Source organism: Thermobia domestica, unplaced genomic scaffold (assembly GCF_964235325.1).
Source record: "Thermobia domestica unplaced genomic scaffold, izTheDome1.hap1.1 HAP1_SCAFFOLD_1974, whole genome shotgun sequence".
Classification (NCBI taxonomy): domain Eukaryota; kingdom Metazoa; phylum Arthropoda; class Insecta; order Zygentoma; family Lepismatidae; genus Thermobia; species Thermobia domestica.
Genome location: NW_027657681.1, coordinates 1 through 21,737, shown reverse-complemented (window position 1 = coordinate 21,737; position 21,737 = coordinate 1). Strand labels below are relative to the sequence as shown.

The 21,737-nt window shown below is 35.4% G+C and overlaps 1 protein-coding gene across 1 annotated transcript; it reads left to right on the top strand.

Moving 5' to 3' along the window:
• Positions 1–13,971: 13,971 nt before the first annotated feature.
• LOC145678174 (phospholipid scramblase 1-like) lies at positions 13,972–18,742 on the top strand (the record flags this gene model as incomplete). The annotated part of the gene is made up of 3 exons (XM_081748246.1): positions 13,972–14,136; positions 15,722–15,883; positions 18,494–18,742. Coding segments are annotated over 3 exons (387 nt in total), but the record flags the coding sequence as incomplete, so codon positions are not given.
• Positions 18,743–21,737: the final 2,995 nt, after the last annotated feature.

The following is a 21,737-nucleotide window of genomic DNA, read 5'->3' as shown; positions in this document are numbered from 1 at the left end:
GTGGTGGCCAAGTTTATATCATCTTTTTAATAATTTTTCGTGATAAAGATATATTAAATATCACGATATTTTAATGATTTTTTGTCAATATGTCGGGGTCCTGAAGGTTGATATTTGTGCATTGTTTGGTGTCGGTGGCCATTATAGTTTCCGTGGTGGCCAAGTTTTTATCATATTTTTAATAGTTTTTCGTGATAAAGATATATTAAATATCATGATATTTTAATGATTTTTTGTAAATATGTCGGGGTCCTGAAGGTTGATATTTGTGCATTGTTTGGTGTCGGTGACATTGTATTTTCCGTGGTGGCCAATTTTTTTACATATTTTTAATAGTTTTTCGTGATAAAGATATATTAAATATCACGATATTTTAATGATTTTTTGTAAATAAGTCGGAGTATTGAAGGTTGATATTTGTGCTTTTTTTGGTGTCGGTGGCCATTACAGTTTACGTGGTGGCCAAGTTTATATCATATTTTTAATAGTTTTTCGTGATAAAGATATATTAAATATCACGATATTTTAATGATTTTTTTGTAAATATGTCGGGGTCCCTAAGTTTGATATTTGTGCATTGTTTGGTGTCGGTGGCCATTATAGTTTCCGTGGTGGCCAAGTTTTTATCATATTTTTAATGGTTTTTCGTGATAAAGATATATTAAATATCACGATATTTTGATGATTTTTTGCAAATATGTCGGGGTTCTGAAGGCTGATATTTGTGCATTGTTTGGTGTCGGTGGCCATTATAGTTTCCGTGGTGGCCAAGTTTTTATCATATTTTGAATATTTTTTCGTGATAAAGATATATTAAATATCACGATATTTTAATGATTTTTTGTAAATATGTCGGGGTTCTGAGGTTTATAATTGTGCGTTGTTTGGTGTCGGTGGCTATTATAGTTTTCGTGGTGGCCAAGTTTTTATCATATTTTTAATAGTTTTTCGTGATAAAGATATATTAAATATCACGATATTTTAATGATTTTTTGTAAATATGTAGGGGTTCTGAAGGTTGATATTTGTGCATTCTATGGTGTCGGTGGCCATTATAGTTTCCGTGGTGGCCAAGTTTATATCATATTTTTAATAGTTTTTCGTGATAAAGATATATTAAATATCACGATATTTTAAGGATTTTTTGTAAATATGTCGGGGTCCTGAAGGTTGATATTTGTGCATTGTTTGGTGTAGGTGGCCATTATAGTTTCCGTGGTGGCCAAGTTTTCATCATATTTTTAATAGTTTTTCGTGATAAAGATATATTAAATTTCACGATATTTTAATGGTTTTTTGTAAATATGTCGGGGTCCCTAAGGTTGATATTTGTGCATTGTTTGGTGTCGGTGGCCATTACAGTTTCCGTGGTGGCCAAGTTTTTATCTTATTTTTAATAGTTTTTCGTGATAAAGATATATTAAATATCACGATATTTTAATGATTTTTTGTCAATATGTCAGGGTCCTGAAGGTTGATATTTGTGCATTGTTTGGTGTCGGTGGCCATTATAGTTTCCGTGGTGGCCAAGTTTTTATCATATTTTTAATAGTTTTTCGTGATAAAGATATATTAAATATCATGATATTTTAATGATTTTTTGTAAATATGTCGGGGTCCTGAAGGTTGATATTTGTGCATTGTTTGGTGTCGGTGACATTGTATTTTCAGTGGTGGCCAAGTTTTTTACATATTTTTAATAGTTTTTCGTGATAAAGATATATTAAATATCACGGTATTTTAATGATTTTTTGTAAATAAGTCGGAGTATTGAAGGTTGATATTTGTGCTTTTTTTGGTGTCGGTGGCCATTACAGTTTACGTGGTGGCCAAGTTTATATCATATTTTTAATAGTTTTTCGTGATAAAGATATATTAAATATCACGATATTTTAATAACTTTTTCTAAATATGTCGGGGTCCTGAATATTGATATTTATGCATTGTTTGGTGTCGGTGGCCATTATAGTTTCCGTAGTGGCAAAGTTTTTATCATATTTTTAATAGTTTTTCGTGATAAAGATATATTAAATATCACGATATTTTAATGATTTTTTGTAAATATGTCGGGGTACTGGAGTTTGATATTTGTGTGGAGTTTGGATTCGGTGGCCATTACAGTTTCCGTCGTGGCCAAGTTTTTATCATATTTTTAATAGTTCTTCGTGATAAAGATATATTAAATATCACGATATTTTAATCATTTTTTGTAAATATTTGGAAGTTCTGAAGGTTGATATTTTTGCATTGTTTGTTGTCGGTGGCCATTATAGTTTCCGTGGTGGCCAAGTTTATATCATCTTTTTAATAGTTTTTCGTGATAAAGATATATTAAATATCACGATATTTTAATGATTTTTTGTAAATGTGTCGGGGTCCCTAAGGTTGATATTTGTGCATTGTTTGGTGTCGGTGGCCATTATAGTTTCCGCGGTGGCCAAGTTTTTATCATATTTTTAATGGTTTTTCGTGATAAAGATATAACAAATATAACGATACTTTAATGATTTTTTGTAAATATGTCGGGGTCCTGAAGGTTGATATTTGTGCATTGTTTGGTGTCGGTGGCCATTATAGTTTCCGTGGTGGCCAAGTTTATATCATCTTTTTAATAGTTTTTCGTGATAAAGATATATTAAATATCACGATATTTTAATGATTTTTTGTAAATGTGTCGGGGTCCTGAAGGTTGATATTTGTGCATTGTTTGGTGTCGGTGGCCGTTATAGTTTCCGTGGTGGCCAAGTTTTTATCATATTTTTAATAGTTTTTCGTGATAAAGATATATTAAATATCACGATATTTTAATGATTTCTTGTAAATATGTCGGGGTCCTGAAGGTTTATATTTGTGCATTGTTTGGTCTCAGTGGGCATTATAGTTTCCGTGGTGGCGAAGTTTTTATCATATTTTTAATGGCTTTTCTTGATAAAGATATATTAAGTATCACGATATTTTATTGATTTTTTGTAAATGTGTCGGGGTCCTGAAGGTTTATATTTGTGCATTGTTTGGTGTCGGTAGCCGTTATAGTTACCGTGGTGGCCAAGTTTTTATCATATTTTTAATAGTTTTTCGTGATAAATATATATTAAATATCACGATATTTTAAAGATTTTTTGCAAATATTTCGGGGTCCTGGAGCTTGATATTTGTGTGGAGTTTGGTGTCGGTGGCCATTATAGTTTTCGTGGTGGCCAAGTTTTTATCATATTTTTAATAGTTTTTCGTGATAAAGATATATTAAATATCACGATATTTTAATGATTTTTAGTAAATATGTCGGGGTCCTGGAGGTTGTTATTTGTGTGGAGTTTGTTGTCGGTGGCCATTATAGGTTCCGTGGTGGCCAAGTTTTTATCATATTTTTAATAGTTTTTCGTGATAAAGATATATTAAATATCACAATATTTTAATGATTTTCTGTATATATGTCGGGGTCCTGGAGTTTGATATTTGTGTGGAGTTTGGTGTCGGTGGCCATTATAGGTTCCGTGGTGGCCAAGTGTTTATCATACGTTTAATAGTTTTTCGTGAGAAATATATATTATATATCACGATATTTTATTGATTTTTTGCAAATATTTCGGGGTCCTGGAGCTTGACATTTGTGTGGAGTTTGGTGTCGGTGGCCGGTATAGTTTCCGTGATGGCCAAGTTTTTATCAAATTTTTAATAGTTTTTCGTGATAAAGATATATTAAATATCACGATATTTTAATGATTCTTTGTAAATATGTCGGGGTCCTAAAGGTTAATATTTGTGTGGAGTTTGGTGTCGGTGGCCATTATAGTTTCCGTGGTGGCCAAGTTTTTATCATATTTTTAATAGTTCTTCGTGATAAAGATATATTAAATATCACGATATTTTAATGATTCTTTGTAAATATGTCAGGGTCCTAAAGGTTAATATTTGTGTGGAGTTTGGTGTCGGTGGCCATTATAGTTTCCGTGGTGGCCAAGTTTTTTTCATATTTTTAATAGTTTTTCGTGATAAAGATATATTAAATATCACGATATTTTAATGATTTTTTGTAAATACGTCGGGATCCTGGAGTTTGATATTTGTGTGGAGTTTGGTGTCGGTGGCCATTATAGTTTCCGTGATGGCCAAGTTTTTATCATATTTTTAAAAGTTTTTCGTGATAAAGATATATTAAATAACACGATATTTTAACGATTCTTTGCAAATATGTAGGGGTCTTGGAGGTTGATATTTGTGTGGAGCTTGGTGTTGTTGGCCGTTATAGTTTCCGTGGTGGCCATGTTTTTATCATATTTTTAATAGTTTTTCGTGATAAAGATATGTTAAATATCACGATATTATAATGATTTTTTGTAAATTTGGCGGGGTCGTGGAGCTTGATATTTGTGTGGAGTTTGGTGTAGGTGGCCATTATAATTTCTGTGGTGGCCAAGTTTTTATCATATTTTTAATAGTTTTTCGTGATAAAGATATATTAAATATCACGATATTTTAATGATTTTTTGTAAATATGTCGAAGTCCTAACGGTTAATATTTGTGTGGAGTTTGGTGTCGGTGGCCATTATAGTTTCCGTGGTGGCCAAGTTTTTATCATATTTTTAACAGTTTTTCGTGATAAAGATATATTAAATATCACGATATTTTAATGATTTTTTGTCAATATGTCGAGGTTCTGGAGTTTGATATTTCTGCGTCGTTTGGTGTCGGTGGCCATTATAGTTTCCGTGGTGGCCAAATTTTTATCATATTTTCAATAGTTTTTCGTGATAAAGATATATTAAATATCACGATATTTTATTGATTTTTTGCAAATATTTCGGGGTCCTGGAGCTTGACATTTGTGTGGAGTTTGGTGTCGGTGGCCGGTATAGTTTCCGTGATGGCCAAGTTTTTATCAAATTTTTAATAGTTTTTCGTGATAAAGATATATTAAATATCACGATATTTTAATGATTTTTTGTAAATATGTCGGGGTCCTGGAGGTTGATGTTTATGTGGAGTTTGGTGTCGGTGGCCATTATAGTTTCCGTGGTGGCCAAGTTTTTATCATATTTTTAATAGTTTTTCGTGATAAAGATATATTAAATATCGCGATATTTTAGTGATTTTTTTTATATATGTCGGAATCTTCAAGGTGGATATTTATGTGGAGTTTGGTGTGGGTGGCCACTATAGTTTCCGTGGTGGCCAAGTTGTTATCATATTTTTAATAGTTTATCGTGATAAAGATATATTAAATATCACGATATTTTAATGATTTTTTGTAAATACGTCGGGATCCCGGAGTTTGATATTTGTGTGGAGTTTGGTGTCGGTGGCCATTATAGTTTCCGTGGTGGCCAAGTTCTTATCATATTTTTAATAGTTTTTCGTGATAAAGATATATTAAATAACACGATATTTTAACGATTCTTAGCAAATACGTCGGGGTCTTGGAGGTTGATATTTGTGTGGAGCTTGGTGTTGTTGGCCGTTATAGTTTCCGTGGTGGCCATGTTTTTATCATATTTTTAATAGTTTTTCGTGATAAAGATATATTAAATATCACGATATTTTAATGATTTTTTGTAAATTTGGCGGGGTCCTGGAGCTTGATATTTGTGTGGAGTTTGGTGTAGGTGGCCATTATAGTTTCTGTGGTGGCCAAGTTTTTATCATATTTTTAATAGTTTTTCGTGATAAAGATATATTAAATATCACGATATTTTAATGATTTTTTGTAAATATGTCGAAGTCCTAAAGGTTAATATTTGTGTGGAGTTTGGTGTCGGTGGCCATTATAGTTTCCGTGGTGGCCAAGTTTTAATCATATTTTTAATAGTTTTTCGTGATAAAGATATATTAAATATCACGATATTTTAATATTTTGTCAATATGTCGGGGTTCTGGAGTTTGATATTTGTGCGTCGTTTGGTGTCGGTGGCCATTATATTTTCCGTGGTGGCCAAATTTTTATCATATTTTCAATAGTTTTTCGTGATAAAGATATATTAAATATCACGATATTTTAATGATTTTTTGTAAATATGTCGGGGTCCTGGAGGTTGAAATTTGTGTTGAGTTTGGTGTCGGTGGCCATTATAGTTTCCGTGGTGGCCAAGTTTTTATTATATTTTTAACAGTTTTTCGTGATAAAGATATATTAAATATCGCGATATTTTGATGATTTTTTGCATATAGGTCGGGGTCTTCGAGGTTGATATTTATGTGGAGTTTGGTGTCGGTGGCCATTATAGTTTCCGTGGTGGCCAAGTTTTTATCATATTTTTAATAGTTTTTCGTGATAAAGATATATTAAATATCACGATATTTTAATGATTTATTGTAAATATGTCGGGGTACTGGAGCTTGATATTTGTGTGGAGTTTGGTGTCGGTGGCCATTATAGTTTTCGTGGTGGCCAAGTTTTTATCATATTTTTAATAGTTTTTCGTGATAAAGATATATTAAATATCACGATATTTTAATGATTTTTAGTAAATATGTCGGGGTCCTGGAGGTTGTTATTTGTGTGGAGTTTGTTGTCGGTGGCCATTATAGGTTCCGTGGTGGCCAAGTTTTTATCATATTTTTAATAGTTTTTCGTGATAAAGATATATTAAATATCACAATATTTTAATGATTTTCTGTATATATGTCGGGGTCCTGGAGTTTGATATTTGTGTGGAGTTTGGTGTCGGTGGCCATTATAGGTTCCGTGGTGGCCAAGTGTTTATCATACGTTTAATAGTTTTTCGTGAGAAATATATATTATATATCACGATATTTTATTGATTTTTTGCAAATATTTCGGGGTCCTGGAGCTTGACATTTGTGTGGAGTTTGGTGTCGGTGGCCGGTATAGTTTCCGTGATGGCCAAGTTTTTATCAAATTTTTAATAGTTTTTCGTGATAAAGATATATTAAATATCACGATATTTTAATGATTCTTTGTAAATATGTCGGGGTCCTAAAGGTTAATATTTGTGTGGAGTTTGGTGTCGGTGGCCATTATAGTTTCCGTGGTGGCCAAGTTTTTATCATATTTTTAATAGTTCTTCGTGATAAAGATATATTAAATATCACGATATTTTAATGATTCTTTGTAAATATGTCAGGGTCCTAAAGGTTAATATTTGTGTGGAGTTTGGTGTCGGTGGCCATTATAGTTTCCGTGGTGGCCAAGTTTTTTTCATATTTTTAATAGTTTTTCGTGATAAAGATATATTAAATATCACGATATTTTAATGATTTTTTGTAAATACGTCGGGATCCTGGAGTTTGATATTTGTGTGGAGTTTGGTGTCGGTGGCCATTATAGTTTCCGTGATGGCCAAGTTTTTATCATATTTTTAAAAGTTTTTCGTGATAAAGATATATTAAATAACACGATATTTTAACGATTCTTTGCAAATATGTAGGGGTCTTGGAGGTTGATATTTGTGTGGAGCTTGGTGTTGTTGGCCGTTATAGTTTCCGTGGTGGCCATGTTTTTATCATATTTTTAATAGTTTTTCGTGATAAAGATATGTTAAATATCACGATATTATAATGATTTTTTGTAAATTTGGCGGGGTCGTGGAGCTTGATATTTGTGTGGAGTTTGGTGTAGGTGGCCATTATAATTTCTGTGGTGGCCAAGTTTTTATCATATTTTTAATAGTTTTTCGTGATAAAGATATATTAAATATCACGATATTTTAATGATTTTTTGTAAATATGTCGAAGTCCTAACGGTTAATATTTGTGTGGAGTTTGGTGTCGGTGGCCATTATAGTTTCCGTGGTGGCCAAGTTTTTATCATATTTTTAACAGTTTTTCGTGATAAAGATATATTAAATATCACGATATTTTAATGATTTTTTGTCAATATGTCGAGGTTCTGGAGTTTGATATTTCTGCGTCGTTTGGTGTCGGTGGCCATTATAGTTTCCGTGGTGGCCAAATTTTTATCATATTTTCAATAGTTTTTCGTGATAAAGATATATTAAATATCACGATATTTTATTGATTTTTTGCAAATATTTCGGGGTCCTGGAGCTTGACATTTGTGTGGAGTTTGGTGTCGGTGGCCGGTATAGTTTCCGTGATGGCCAAGTTTTTATCAAATTTTTAATAGTTTTTCGTGATAAAGATATATTAAATATCACGATATTTTAATGATTTTTTGTAAATATGTCGGGGTCCTGGAGGTTGATGTTTATGTGGAGTTTGGTGTCGGTGGCCATTATAGTTTCCGTGGTGGCCAAGTTTTTATCATATTTTTAATAGTTTTTCGTGATAAAGATATATTAAATATCGCGATATTTTAGTGATTTTTTTTATATATGTCGGAATCTTCAAGGTGGATATTTATGTGGAGTTTGGTGTGGGTGGCCACTATAGTTTCCGTGGTGGCCAAGTTTTTATCATATTTTTAATAGTTTATCGTGATAAAGATATATTAAATATCACGATATTTTAATGATTTTTTGTAAATACGTCGGGATCCCGGAGTTTGATATTTGTGTGGAGTTTGGTGTCGGTGGCCATTATAGTTTCCGTGGTGGCCAAGTTCTTATCATATTTTTAATAGTTTTTCGTGATAAAGATATATTAAATAACACGATATTTTAACGATTCTTAGCAAATACGTCGGGGTCTTGGAGGTTGATATTTGTGTGGAGCTTGGTGTTGTTGGCCGTTATAGTTTCCGTGGTGGCCATGTTTTTATCATATTTTTAATAGTTTTTCGTGATAAAGATATATTAAATATCACGATATTTTAATGATTTTTTGTAAATTTGGCGGGGTCCTGGAGCTTGATATTTGTGTGGAGTTTGGTGTAGGTGGCCATTATATTACTACTATATATACTAATGTTTCTATTTATTTTATGAAACTTACATAAATTATTACAAAATAAATAAGTTATTACAAAATAAATACAAATATTATTTAAAAAGTAGTAAACAAGGAACATAGACAGCATTATAAGTCATCAATTACCGTTGAGTTCATTTATCTAGTCGCTGCCTTTACCTAGATTTTTAAGTAATTCAAATTTTGGTCACACTATAATTTCTATGGATGGCAACACTGAAAATACTTTCGGTTCGTAGTTTCGGGCGTAGAAAAACATTATCTATTATTGTGATAAGTTACATTTTATTACCTCTTTCCACTTACGAAAAACGGGCAAAAGGAAAAAAATATTAGTTTCTCAAAAATATTTAGTAGTTTGCCGCCTTAACTTGATGAGGAAATTTGGCGCGTTATTGGGGAAATTCAGGGAAAATTTAATCGAAAACTTCGTCAAAAGAGCAAAAGTACACTAACAAGACCTACGGTTTAGAAATCGAGCGTTCTCTCATTTTCCTGGCAAAGTTCCGAAAAGTTTTTATTTATTTTATTTTATGCTGTGTAATGTAATGTAATGTACGAAGTGTGTTCAAAAAGTATCTAACCTTTGGTTGGCAAAAATACATTTATTGATGTGGAAATCGAAAACACCCTTCAAAGTAGGCTCCTTAGTAATGCACACATTTCTCCCAGCGCTCCCACCATTGTTGGAGATACTTCTGGAATGCAGTCTTTGGAATGGTGAGCAACCTCGCCGTCGCATTCCACGTGATGTCTTTTCTTGGCTCAAATCGGGTTCCTTGTAGTGGCATTTTCAGCTTGGAAAATAACCAAAAATTACACGGAGCGATGTCAGGTGAGTAGGGAGCATGACGACACGACACGACATCGCTACGTGTGTTTGGCGATGAAAGCGTGAACCAAATGCGCAGAATGGGCTCCGTTGTTAGCAGCTTCGGTAAAAATTTTGCGGACACTCTCCTTATGGTCGCGGGGGCTCAGTGGTAGAGCGTTCACCTCCGGTGCTTATGGTCCCTGATTCGATCCCAGCTCGCGCCGTGTGGTGGACAAACACCGTGCTCGGGGGTTTTCTCGGGGTTCTTCCGTTTCCTCCCACTTTCTTAAGTCCACCATTTCACTCATCTCTCATCATCACCGTCTCCTTTAGCCTAACCGGCATAACCGTGGGACGTAAAATTTAACGATTTCATTTCATTTCATTTTTTCTCCTTATGGCCAAATTTTCGTTTAAAATTGAATGTACCGATCCGATGCTTACACCTATATCGTTCGAAATTTCTCGACTGTGATACGACCGTCCTGCAAGACCACAATCCGCACTTGCTCTATGATATTGTCATTCCAGCTGGTTGAGGGCCTACCTGAACGTGGTTCACTGTCCACTGATGTGTGGCCATCTTTGAAGCACTCCTTTATGCGTGAGGTGCTCATGACATTATCCTTGAAAGCCTGTTGAATCTTGCGTGTGGTTTCCGCTTGAGTATCGCGAAGCTTTTGGCAAAATTTGATGTAATATTGCTTCTCAAGTTGTTCTGTCATTTTACAAAAACTCAGGGCTCATAGCGAGTCACTTTTTTAACTAAAAGTTATTTTTTTTTTTCAAATTTGTCACTAAAAGTTACTTTTTTGGGAGGTTAAGTGACTTTTTCGTGTGATTTATGTTTTACATTGGCAGTTTTCTAAGAAAAATATAAAAATAAATGAAAAAAGGCAGAAACTTGTTACTCATTACTCTTCTAAAAGCTTCAATACTTGCTGCTACATGTGAAACAGTCAGTTTTATTCTCACTTCAACGTTTATTCTTTCTAAAGCACAGTGGATGGTTGGTGGATGCTTAAGCTCTCAAGGTGGAGTTGAGAACCCTTCTGTGTCTATTCTTTCTTCTATCATAATAGTCTTTTAGTTTTCTCTCGTAATAGTTAACGCTCTGCTGAACGTTGTGTGTGTGTGTTTCATCATGTTCGTCTTGTGTTATGCTTCTTGTATGCTCTTCTTAAGAGTAGGTGATGAATTCAAATATTTCATTGCTTTGAGAACTCTCAATGCTAAGTTAAATATAATGTCTAGGATGAAGAAATTCGGAAATAGGCCAGAACTGCTTCCACTTACTCATAAGCTTCTTACATCTGCTAAATCTGCTTACCGTAACTACAAAGCATACGTAAAAAACCTAAGAAAGGAGGAAGCTCAAAAAGAAGTAAAGAAGAAAAGATGAAACAAAACAACAAGCAGAGAGAGAGGTGATGGAGAAATTGACAAAGAAAAAAGGGGCATGATGGGATTTTCGTCACTTTTTGGTCACGTGCTTTTGGTCACTTTTTCGTATAATTTTGGTCACTTTTCGGTCACTTTTGGTCACTTTTTCGTGTGCTTTTGGTCACTTTTCAACTATTTATAAGAGACCAGACCACTATGAGCCCTGAAAACTGAAATCCGGCGACCGTTCACTACGTCTTCACTCGTTGGCCTATTGCCAGCGACTGACATTTTCTGCGGACAGGGAAAAAATTCACGACTGCGCATGAGTGTTCCCTCTACATCTACACTGAAACCGCGCTTCATTGGTTTACGCGGGAAAAAGTAAGGGTTGATACTTTTTGAATACACCTCGTATAAATGTACAATGAATACACCTACGTTGAGTTTCAGCCTAAATCACGATCATATTTTATTTTAAAAAGAAGTAATATCAATGTTAAAAAACAATCATTTTTTTCGTATTTCTTAAAAAAAATGGTGATTCTCATAGACATTTGAGAGCTGAATTCAAATATGAGTGTAGTTTTTATGAGCTCTGGATTTTCATCAAAATATTGCTCGTTACACATGTTATAATTGGGTTCACTCGAGCAGGCGGTTCTAGCAAATAGAAAAAAATATATAGGTAAAATACGATGTGAAACATTTTTCGTGAAGAAATGAGAGTGTGAATATAGGTAATTACTGTCAGTACACAGCATATTGAAATGAATTTTGAGTGATAGTGAAAGTATTGTATGTGTAATTGTGTTCTTTCACTATCCTCGTTTACATGTATACCCCCTGTCGTTGACGCACCTACTCCCTACGAACGCACCCCGTCGCTAACGCTCGCACTCCCCTGCTGCGCTCCTGTACTGACTCGGTGAGATAGCATTCGTACTTTTTAATAGCCACCTAGCACAAGTTGGGTCGTTTTTATGCACATTTTATGCACTCTAGTTTTTATGCCATACGTCCGCACTGTAATTATACTGAGCCCTCCTGAAGTCAATCTGCAAGTAATATTGGAGCTCATTTAGTGTGCTCTGCTAAAAGAAACACAAAGCTCTAACCTAACCTGAAAATGTAAGAAATTGTCAAAATTTTGAAGAAACGTTTGCTCGAGTAATGCCAAGGCGAAAAAAACGTTGATATTGTAGCGTGTTATATGCGATCACACTGGCACAAAAAGAGATTCAAGATTGAAAGAAAGCTGGTGAAAAGGAGGCATTTGGCAACTTCTTTTTCACTTTCTGTCCGAGATCACCTGTTGTTTTCTTAGACTAATGGGCTGTTAACAAGGAACAAAGCTGTGTGTGTGTGCTGTGCATTTCCAGGAATCGAGACTCTCTTATTCTGAAACCTTGTATATATTAACTTCTTAATACACAATAACACACTGATGATAATATGTTAAAAAGAAAAAAATCACGTAACAGTTTCAACACAATAACTGTGTCTTCATCAGACTTCCACTCCTTCTCTGATGAAGACAAAGTTATTGTGTTGAAACTGTTACGTGATCTTTTTTTTATACATATTATCACAGCCTTGCTCAGTGTGTTATTGTGTATTAGTACAAAATGGAAACAAGGCCTGATACAATAGTTATTAACTTCTTATTTTAGATTTACGTCACTGAGCTTTATGTGATCCTAGTTCACAAAGAAGCTGAATGAGTTGAGCAAAACTGTTTTTCAGCTGACGACTTGAGCGTGAACTTAGCTCACATTTTAACTTTGATCTTAAGTTGAGCTGAGCGAGCTCCTTCAAACAATGAGTTAACTTAATCCACGAAGTTGCTTAGTGTGTAGGTTGTCTCGGAGAATTCAATTCAATTCAATTCTCCATGGGGGTACTCAACCTTAGATGCAGGCCTGAGTGGTAGTTCGGACCTCACTATAGGCAATAGGTCTTGTGGGTACTCGACCTGGGATACAAGCCTGAGAAGTAGTTCGGACCTCACTTTAGGCAGTAGGTCTTATAAATGCTCAATCTCGGATGCAGGCCTGAGTAGTGGTTCGTACGTTATTCTAGGCAGTAGTCTTGTGGGTACTCAATAGTGGTGGGCATAAAAACAGGTTTTTCGGTTTTTAGAAAAAACGGCTTCAGTTTTCACCAAAACCGGTTCGGTTTTTCACTGGATCCGGTTTCGGTTTTCTTCAAAACCGGTTCCGGATTTTTTCCAAAATTTGTTCTATTGCTGACCAGAATAGTGTTTCGTTGTTCTCCGGAAACCGAATCCGTTTCCACAGAAATAGTTTTGTGGGTTTTCCAAAAGTTTTCATCGAAACCGGTTTCGGTGAAAAATCGAACCGGTTTCGGAGAAAACCGAAATGTCGGTTTTTCGGGTTTCGGTTTTTAAAAAATAAAAACCGGTTTTGCCCATCCGTAGTAAACCTGATTTGCAGGCCTGAGTAGTGGTTCAGACATCACTTTAGGCAGTAGGTTCTGTGGGTATTCAACCTGAGATGCAGAGCTGAGTAGTAGTTTAGGCAGGAGGTCTTGTTTTTATTTACCCCGAGGGCGCGGTGGCTCAGTGGCAGAACATTCACCTCTAGTGCATGAGATCCCTGGTTCGATCTCAGCTCGTGCTTTAGTGATGCAAGTGGGCTTTGTGATGGACAAACAATGTGTTTGGGCTTTCTCAGGACTCTCCCTTTCTTCCCACTTTTTAATGTCGAATAAGTTGTGAAAGACTCCACAGACATTTATGAGGTATTGTGGTCCACATTTAATTGAAATGCGTTTATACGTACTAAAATTAAAATATAAGCTTTGTTCAAATATGTTATTGAATAAAATATGCGAAAAACCTTGGAATCTTATTAGAACAGCCTTTATAATGTTTTCCTTCATTCATTTCATTTATCCATATAATTTATTTCGTTGTATCTTACAGATAATGGAAGTATCTGCGCCACCAGGCAATGTTGTAGGGACAATAGAGCAAGAATGGAGCATTTTTTGCCCACAGTTTAAAGTAAAGAATGCATCGGGTGATGTTGTTCTTAAAATCGAAGGTCCATTTCTTACGTGCAGTTTCTTTGGAGACGTAGAATTCAAGGTAAGTCGTTTCGTAAAGTTCATGAAAATTTTCGTATAAGAATTAAAACAATCCCATATTAAGGAAACGTATAAATTCGGAATTGACTGGTTTAAATGTTACTGTTACACTATCTGATTGTCACCAACAAAATCCATCACCACCAATACTAGTACTACTATTGCATAATAATAATATCAATAATAATAATACAAGACTATTGTAAATTACGAGGGTCATTTCAAAAGTTCTGCACACTGAAATATATTATGGAAGTAAATAATTTATTGTACAAAATACCTTTACAGGCCTTCAATATAATCTCTATTCTTGCTTATGACAGCTTCACAGCGTTTTGGTAAATTGTGTATTCCAGATAGTGCACCTTCATTGTTGAGCTGTCTAATCACTCGGGTCACCTGACTGGAAGCTTTATCATTTGTATCGAAACGTTTTCCACGGAGTGGTTTGTTCAGTTTGGGAAACAAAGTCTGATGGACTCAAATCAGGACTATATGGTGGGCGGGGAAGTATTTTCCGATTCTCTAGTTTACTCAGATCATGCGGAACTCATCTAGCAGCGGTTTTTCTCATCTTTAACTTTTCCGTAATGATTCTGTAAACTGAAGTGACAAACATTCTGGTCTCATATGTCTCATATGCAGTTTCCTCACATGTTTTTCGTCAATCCTCTCAAAATGTTATTCATAATAATCTTAGAGGTGTAGTGCTTTCCAGTTGATTGTCTTGGACTAATGAAGAAGTTGGCCAATTGCTATATATGGAACATTGGACTGTATGGTTCAGACACTTGGACATGGCGGAAGTTAGAGAAGAAATATTTAGAGAGCTTCGAAGTGTAGTGTTGGAGGAAGGTGGAGAAGATAAAATGGACAGAAAGAGTAACAAACGAAGACGTTTTAAAACGGATAGAATAGAAGAGGACGCTTCTAGCCACCATCCTTCGTAGAAAGGCAATTGGATTGGACACATCTTGTGAAGAAATTGTCTTCTCCATACCGCCATAGAAAGAAAGATGGAAGGAAAGCGAGGAATAGGAAGAAGAAGAATACAAGTGATCGATGATTTGAAAAATAGAAGAAAATATTGGGAGTTAAAAGAAAAAGCTGAAGATAGAGAAAGGTGAAAAAAAAAAAAAACTCGTTAGTCCCAGGACCTGCCGAAAGAGAGAATACCTAACAATAATTATTATAAGACGGAATTAGGAATTGTCAACACTGAACAAAATATGGATGCAGTCACAGGAAGTTGTAAACAGTTGAGTGTTCTTTATAAAATTTAATTATTATATATTATTCATTATCTGTGCCGTTTTACAGACTCCTATTATAAAATCGGACAAAGGATACGGTATTGCACATAAGAAAAGGGAAACACAGGATTGGGATATGTAGCTTTGGGAAAATGTTAGGTTTGTAATAACAGCTCACAGGTTTCTTCAAATTAAAGATCGCGACAATTGAATAAATATAGAAGAAAACTTACCACGCACTTTTTATTTTATTTTATTTTATTATACATTAGTATTCTAGTGCATACAAGAAAGTACATTCTCTAACTTTAGTATACTTTTGCATTGTTTCAGGTAATGTCTAGTGACGGTCAGACGCAGGTAGGAAAAATTTCTAAACAGTGGTCTGGACTTTTGAGGGAGGCGTTTACGGATTCTGATCACTTTGGAATCACTTTCCCAATGGATTTGGATGTGAAAATGAAGGCAGTTATGCTTGGAGCATGTTTCCTAATTGTAAGCAACAAATAAATTTACGATTATACGTTTTGAAACTGTTAATGGTAATATTTAGCATCAGTTGTAGGTAACATATAATAGTAGTGCCGTAGAAAGTAGAAGAGAACGGAAGTTCTAATTTCGACACCGTAAATACACATACAGCGAAAATAACTGTTATAGTCTAGTGCAGCGTTTCCCAACCGGTGTGCCGCGAATGGACCGCTGGTGTGCCGCGAGGAAATCGAAACAAAATTAATTCTATAGCAACCAAATTGCAAGATAGGAAAAAAATGTATATTTTTGTATTTCACATTACTATGAATTTCTACCATGGAAAAAATTACTGTAACTGTAATATATTATTCTACATTTATTACTGTGTAGCAGACAGTATTTCGGCTCGTACACATTTCCACGGTTAGTTGCTATGTTACGCTTCAATTGAGAGTCATACTAACACCGAGAAATGAAAGCACTTGTACGGTACGCGTCAAGTGAACGTTCGTAGAACACTCATTCGCACGTGAATGACAGAACAACACTTTGTTCAAGAGGTGAGTTTTGACTTCGACGCATCGCAAGCTGTGTGATTGCAATAATATGCACCGGTTTTGGTTAAAACAGTAAAGTTAAAAGTACAAGACATTTGTTTGTTCGTTCGTTATTTAGTGATCTTCGTTCTTAGTGAAAGGTTGGATACAGTTTTCAAAAAAGAAAGCGTATTTTTAAAAATCTGAGTCCTATATTTCATTGCAATTGTTTTCTAATTTAAAATTAGAATAAAAAAATAAGCATAATGAATTAGCATAGGGGAAAACCAGTGATCGAGCTTTCCTCTCTGTGAGAAGGAGATCAGTAATCACAGAAAAAAATTACCATGGTATTTTATATTTGCAAATAATAATAATAATAATATAATAATAATAATAATAATAATAATAATAATAATAATAATAATAATAATAATAATAATAATATCTATGAGTGTGCCGCGAGAATTCAAGTTACACCCGTAGTGTGCCGCAAGTTGAAAATGGTTGGGAAACGCTGGTCTAGTGTGCTTTATTCAGTATACGAGGAAGTATCAAAAAGTTAGTGCAATCACCTAGAAGAGATCCACGCTAAAGAACTGTGTCACCATAATAGTATTAGTTCGTTTCTACGTAGTCATTGTGTCTAGCGACACATTTTTGCCAGCTGTTCTTCACTTCCGTAAGCCCGTTCTGTAAAAGTCTGCAGTCTGGCTTTGAAACCAAGTTCAACGTCGGAAATGACGTCTTCCTTGCTGTCAAAGTGGACGCATTATTTCTGAGAAGAGAAAGAAAAGAAGTTGCTTAGTACTAGGTCTGGTGAGTATAAGGGTGGGGTATTATTTCATGTCCTAATCCTACTACCTTCATCATGGATGCATGGTCGGAATGAGCTGGTGCATTATCTGGCAACAGCTGCACCCATTTTGTGACCAATCCATGACATTTCTTGTTCAGTTCCTCTCGTAATTTAGTCATGATATGGGAATAATAGATATTAATAATAGTTTGCCCGTGTTGTAGGTAATCTGTCATTATGACCCCCATAATTTCATAGAATGAATAGGTTTTCATCCCCATAGACTTCTTTTATCTCTTCGTGGATCTGCTTTTCTGATTTCCCCTGAAGATGGAGAAACTTAATGACACTCTGTGCCCCCAAAGTTCGGAGTTCGCATGGTTAACCATGGCTAACATACAAGGACCTAAGCCGAGGAGGTTCGTAGGTCGTCACCTTCTAAGCGATTGCACGAACTTTTTGATACCCCCTCGCACAGTATTCGTTCAACTGAGTGTCACAGGAGCAACTTGTGGTCGATATATCTGGGGCTGAGAGGTAAACTATGCCAAGTCAGTTTTTGGCCGAAATTGAGTTATCATATTTTTTCTTACTTACATTAGTACGAGGGACACTAGGAAAGTTTTGAGATGTGGACAACTGGGACGCAAGAAGTGAACAAGTTTTCGGTCAATAAACAATCGACGCAATTCAACAAAATATTGTCTTAAAAACACTTTTTGGCTTCTTCTGTGAAATTGGGGGGGGGGGGGGCGGTGGCTCAGTGGTAGAGCGTTCATCTCTGGCGCTTGGGGTCTCTGGTTCGATCCCAGTTAGCGCCGTGTGGACTTTGTGGTGGACAAACACCGTGCTCGTGGGTTTTCCCGGGGTCCTCCCGTTTCCTCCCACTTTCTTCATTCCACCATTTCATTCATCACTCATCATCACGTCTTCTTTTGCCTAATCGGCATAACCGTGAGACGTAAAACTTAAATGATTTCATTTTTTTTTCTTCTATGAAATTAATAATTTATGACAGACTACTTTACTTCTCAGACCCAGATATATATTTTTTTGGTAAGTTAAATTTATTGAATTATAACACTGTAAGCATAATTTTAAACCACGTATGCTATACAATTTCGGGGCTATGGAATGGTGATTTTCGGGTTTACCGACTTTTTCGTTATCAGACCAGGTCCCGGGTCCGTTGTAATCGGTTAAATATATCTAGTACTCTATGCATGTAGAAATCTACATAGATTGATTTATGTACAAGTTTAATTAGTATGTGTATTTTCTTTTTTTTTTTCGTAGGATGCTATGTTTTTCGAAAAGAAAGGAAACCAAGAGTCAGATGGAATCGGAATGTTGTAGTCCCTATCGATGCTGAAGGTAAGATAATTAACTTTTACGTATTTGCAATGAAAAATTATTTGTCATTAATAGCTTCGAGCGGACGCGCATTTTGCCATAACACCTTTGGGCGCGTTAAGCACTCTGTGCGAGTAATGTAATATTGGTGGTATATAAATGAATTAAAACAGAAGAATTATATTATTTGTATGACTTATTTCCCTACACATTTCTTTAAGACATTAAAACAAAAACATTACAACTGACATTGAAAAATACGAGGGAGAATCAGAAACTAACGTTACAAGGTTACTGGAGTTTCGTCTGTTATAGAGGAATGAGAAGTGTGCGGTAATTTTAATACATCGAGTAGGCAACTGCAGTTTCAGCCACTTGCCACGTACGGTGCTAATTTTCAGATAAACACAAATTGCTTCTCGTTTGGGAAACTGGTCTCGCGAAGAAGTTCGCTCAGTTATTCGATTTCTGTATGCGAAACCTGTAATCATGACTGAAATTCACCGGCAGCTGGTAGAAGTTTACGGGGAGACTAATAGTCTCGTCATCATGTCGCAGAATGGTGTCAAAAGTTTGCGTCTGCTAGAGAAAACGTCACCGACGAAGAGCACAGTTTCTGACCTTGCACGGTATCAACAGATTTTAACAGATCCTCACCACCCTCCCTACAACCCGAATCCTGCTCCATGCGACTGTCACCTGTTTCCGTACTTGAGGCAGTACGTAGGAGACCATTGCTTCGCTTCAGACAAGGAAGTGAAACACTTCGTGACAACGTGGCTGAACACGCAAGAAGAGGATTTTTACCACACAATTTCGATCGATCGTGTGCGTTCCAGTCTTATGCTTGAGGATTTTTTTCTTCATCTTAGCCTTCGCTTGTCAACCCGTCTCAGTATCACAATTTCGATTGATCGTGATGTAGAGTTATTAATGTAAGGAACAGGAGCTACTGTGACCTAATAAAGGCAGAAGTCCAAGTGATTGTGAATTTCGATATGTACTACAAGGATTTTTTGAACATGTTGTAATGATTTTGGTAGAGTCAATAATGGACCGAGATTTATCCCCTTCACCTATTTATTATAAAATTCGATAAATACAAAACGTCTTTGATTACAAAGAGTACAATACTGTTAATATCCAAGTAGAGGAGAATAGGTGTTTTGCACGGTGCCCCTTCTCTCAAGGCAGTCTCCAAGGCACCTGCCGGTTCGGTTAGTCTGGAAGGATAGCCCCCTGAGCTCAAGGCAGCTTCGCGAGGCTTGGTTGTAGAAAGGACCCCTAGTCCAGTGCGACCTCAGGGCGGTGTAGGTGATTCAGTTAGTTGGACGATTGATCCTGGGTCCCTCGGTGGTCCTCCTTTTATTTGTCCTTTCCGGGTCCTTCCGTGAGGTCCGTCTTCTTTCGGTGTTCCTCGGTGTCTTTCGTGTCGGCTTCTTGTCTGCTATTGTTTATAATCAATAGCACGTGTTGAGTTGACACGTGCGTCTGTCGTGTTGTGGGAATCCTTGCAATATAAAAAGGGTTATGGAACTATTAGGAGATGCAGCCTTCATTAAAATACAGTTAAAAGGCAACTAGGTTCTGTGTAATATACATGTTGGTTTGGTGTTTTTCTCAGCAATGAGTCCATACCAGATGAGAACCTGCAGCTTAACATGGAATCCAAACCACATTAGCTCCCACCAGGAATTGCGATATATTTTTTTTTTATGTTTTGTAGGTTGTAATTATTTTTAATAAAACACCTAGTTCTCAAAGTGGAGTCCGCGGGTTCTAGCCAAGGGGTCCGCGACACCTAAAAATGGAAATGTATTGTAATAAGATGGAACTCTCAGCTGTTATGCAAGAAGTATTTTTTTTTTCCGTCACGAAAGGAAAGCAATTAGAAATTATACCTACGTTTGTAAATTTAAATATTTTCGTACTTTACCAAATTCCTGTCCTGTTAAGTATGAAGAATTGTCTACCACTTACTTACGTGAGGAGACCTTTTGTGCTCTTTGAAGCATTAAAACCTTAAAGTGAAATCGTCTTAATGTGGAGTTGAACCTAAGATTGGTGGTGACAAAACTTATTCCAGATCTGGATGTAATTATGGAAAAACAAAGAATTTCATTCCTCACATCAGTGACCCCACATTTCAGAACGTTGTTTATCAAGTAAATTTTATTTTAAAATAATAATTTTCAGTCTGTAAATTTACTGTATTTTCAATTGAAATTTCGTTCACTAGGAAACAATCATGTATCTTTAGAGTAAATTACTTATTGCATTATTTTTCTTGATCTTTTTCTTGTTAGTGGTAATTCTAATCAGTATATTTTTTTTAATAACATGTGAAATTTCAGATAGCATTGCAAGGGGGTCCGGAGATCACTTTCCGAATGAATAAGTGGTCCGCGTTATCGGAAAGTTTGAGAATCACTGTTCTAGGTTATTATTTTAGATTGTATGTGTTCATTTTATTATATGTAAATTTTGAGTATCATATATATATATATATATATATATATATATATATATATATATATCAGTGGCGTATTTAGGGGGGTGGCTTCCGGGCTTAAGCCCCCCCTCCGAAATCTTACTTAGTATAGTAAAGTAAATGAAATATCTTGCAGAATTTTCACATTTTCAGACAAAGCCCCTCCGAAAGTTAGCAAAGCCCCTCCCGAAACAAAATCGTAAATACGCCACTGATATATATATATATATATATATATGTACCCCTAAAAATCGTAAAATTTCCCTTTTTTGCTCCTAAAATTCATAAAACCATCCTTTTTGCTCCTAAAAATAGAAAATCTTTCTTTTTTACCCCTAAAAATAGTAAAATCTTCGTTTTTTGCTGCTGAAAATCATAAAATCTCCCTTTTTGGCCCTAAAAATAATACAATCTTTCTTTTTGCTCCTAAAAATCGTGGTCTTCCGTTTCTGCCTCTAATAATCGTAAAAATCTTCCTCTTTTGTCCCTAAAAATCGTAAAAATCTCATTTTTTCCCCTCTAAAAGTTGTAAAATCTTCTCTTTTTGCCTCTAAAAATAGAAAAACCTTTCTTTTTGTTTTGTCCCTAAAAGTCGTAAAATCTTCCTTTCTTCCCTCTGAAGAATCAGGCAACACTAACTGAAGCCACCTTGAGTGAATTACAAGATACCTGATACTGGATAAGATTATTCATGTC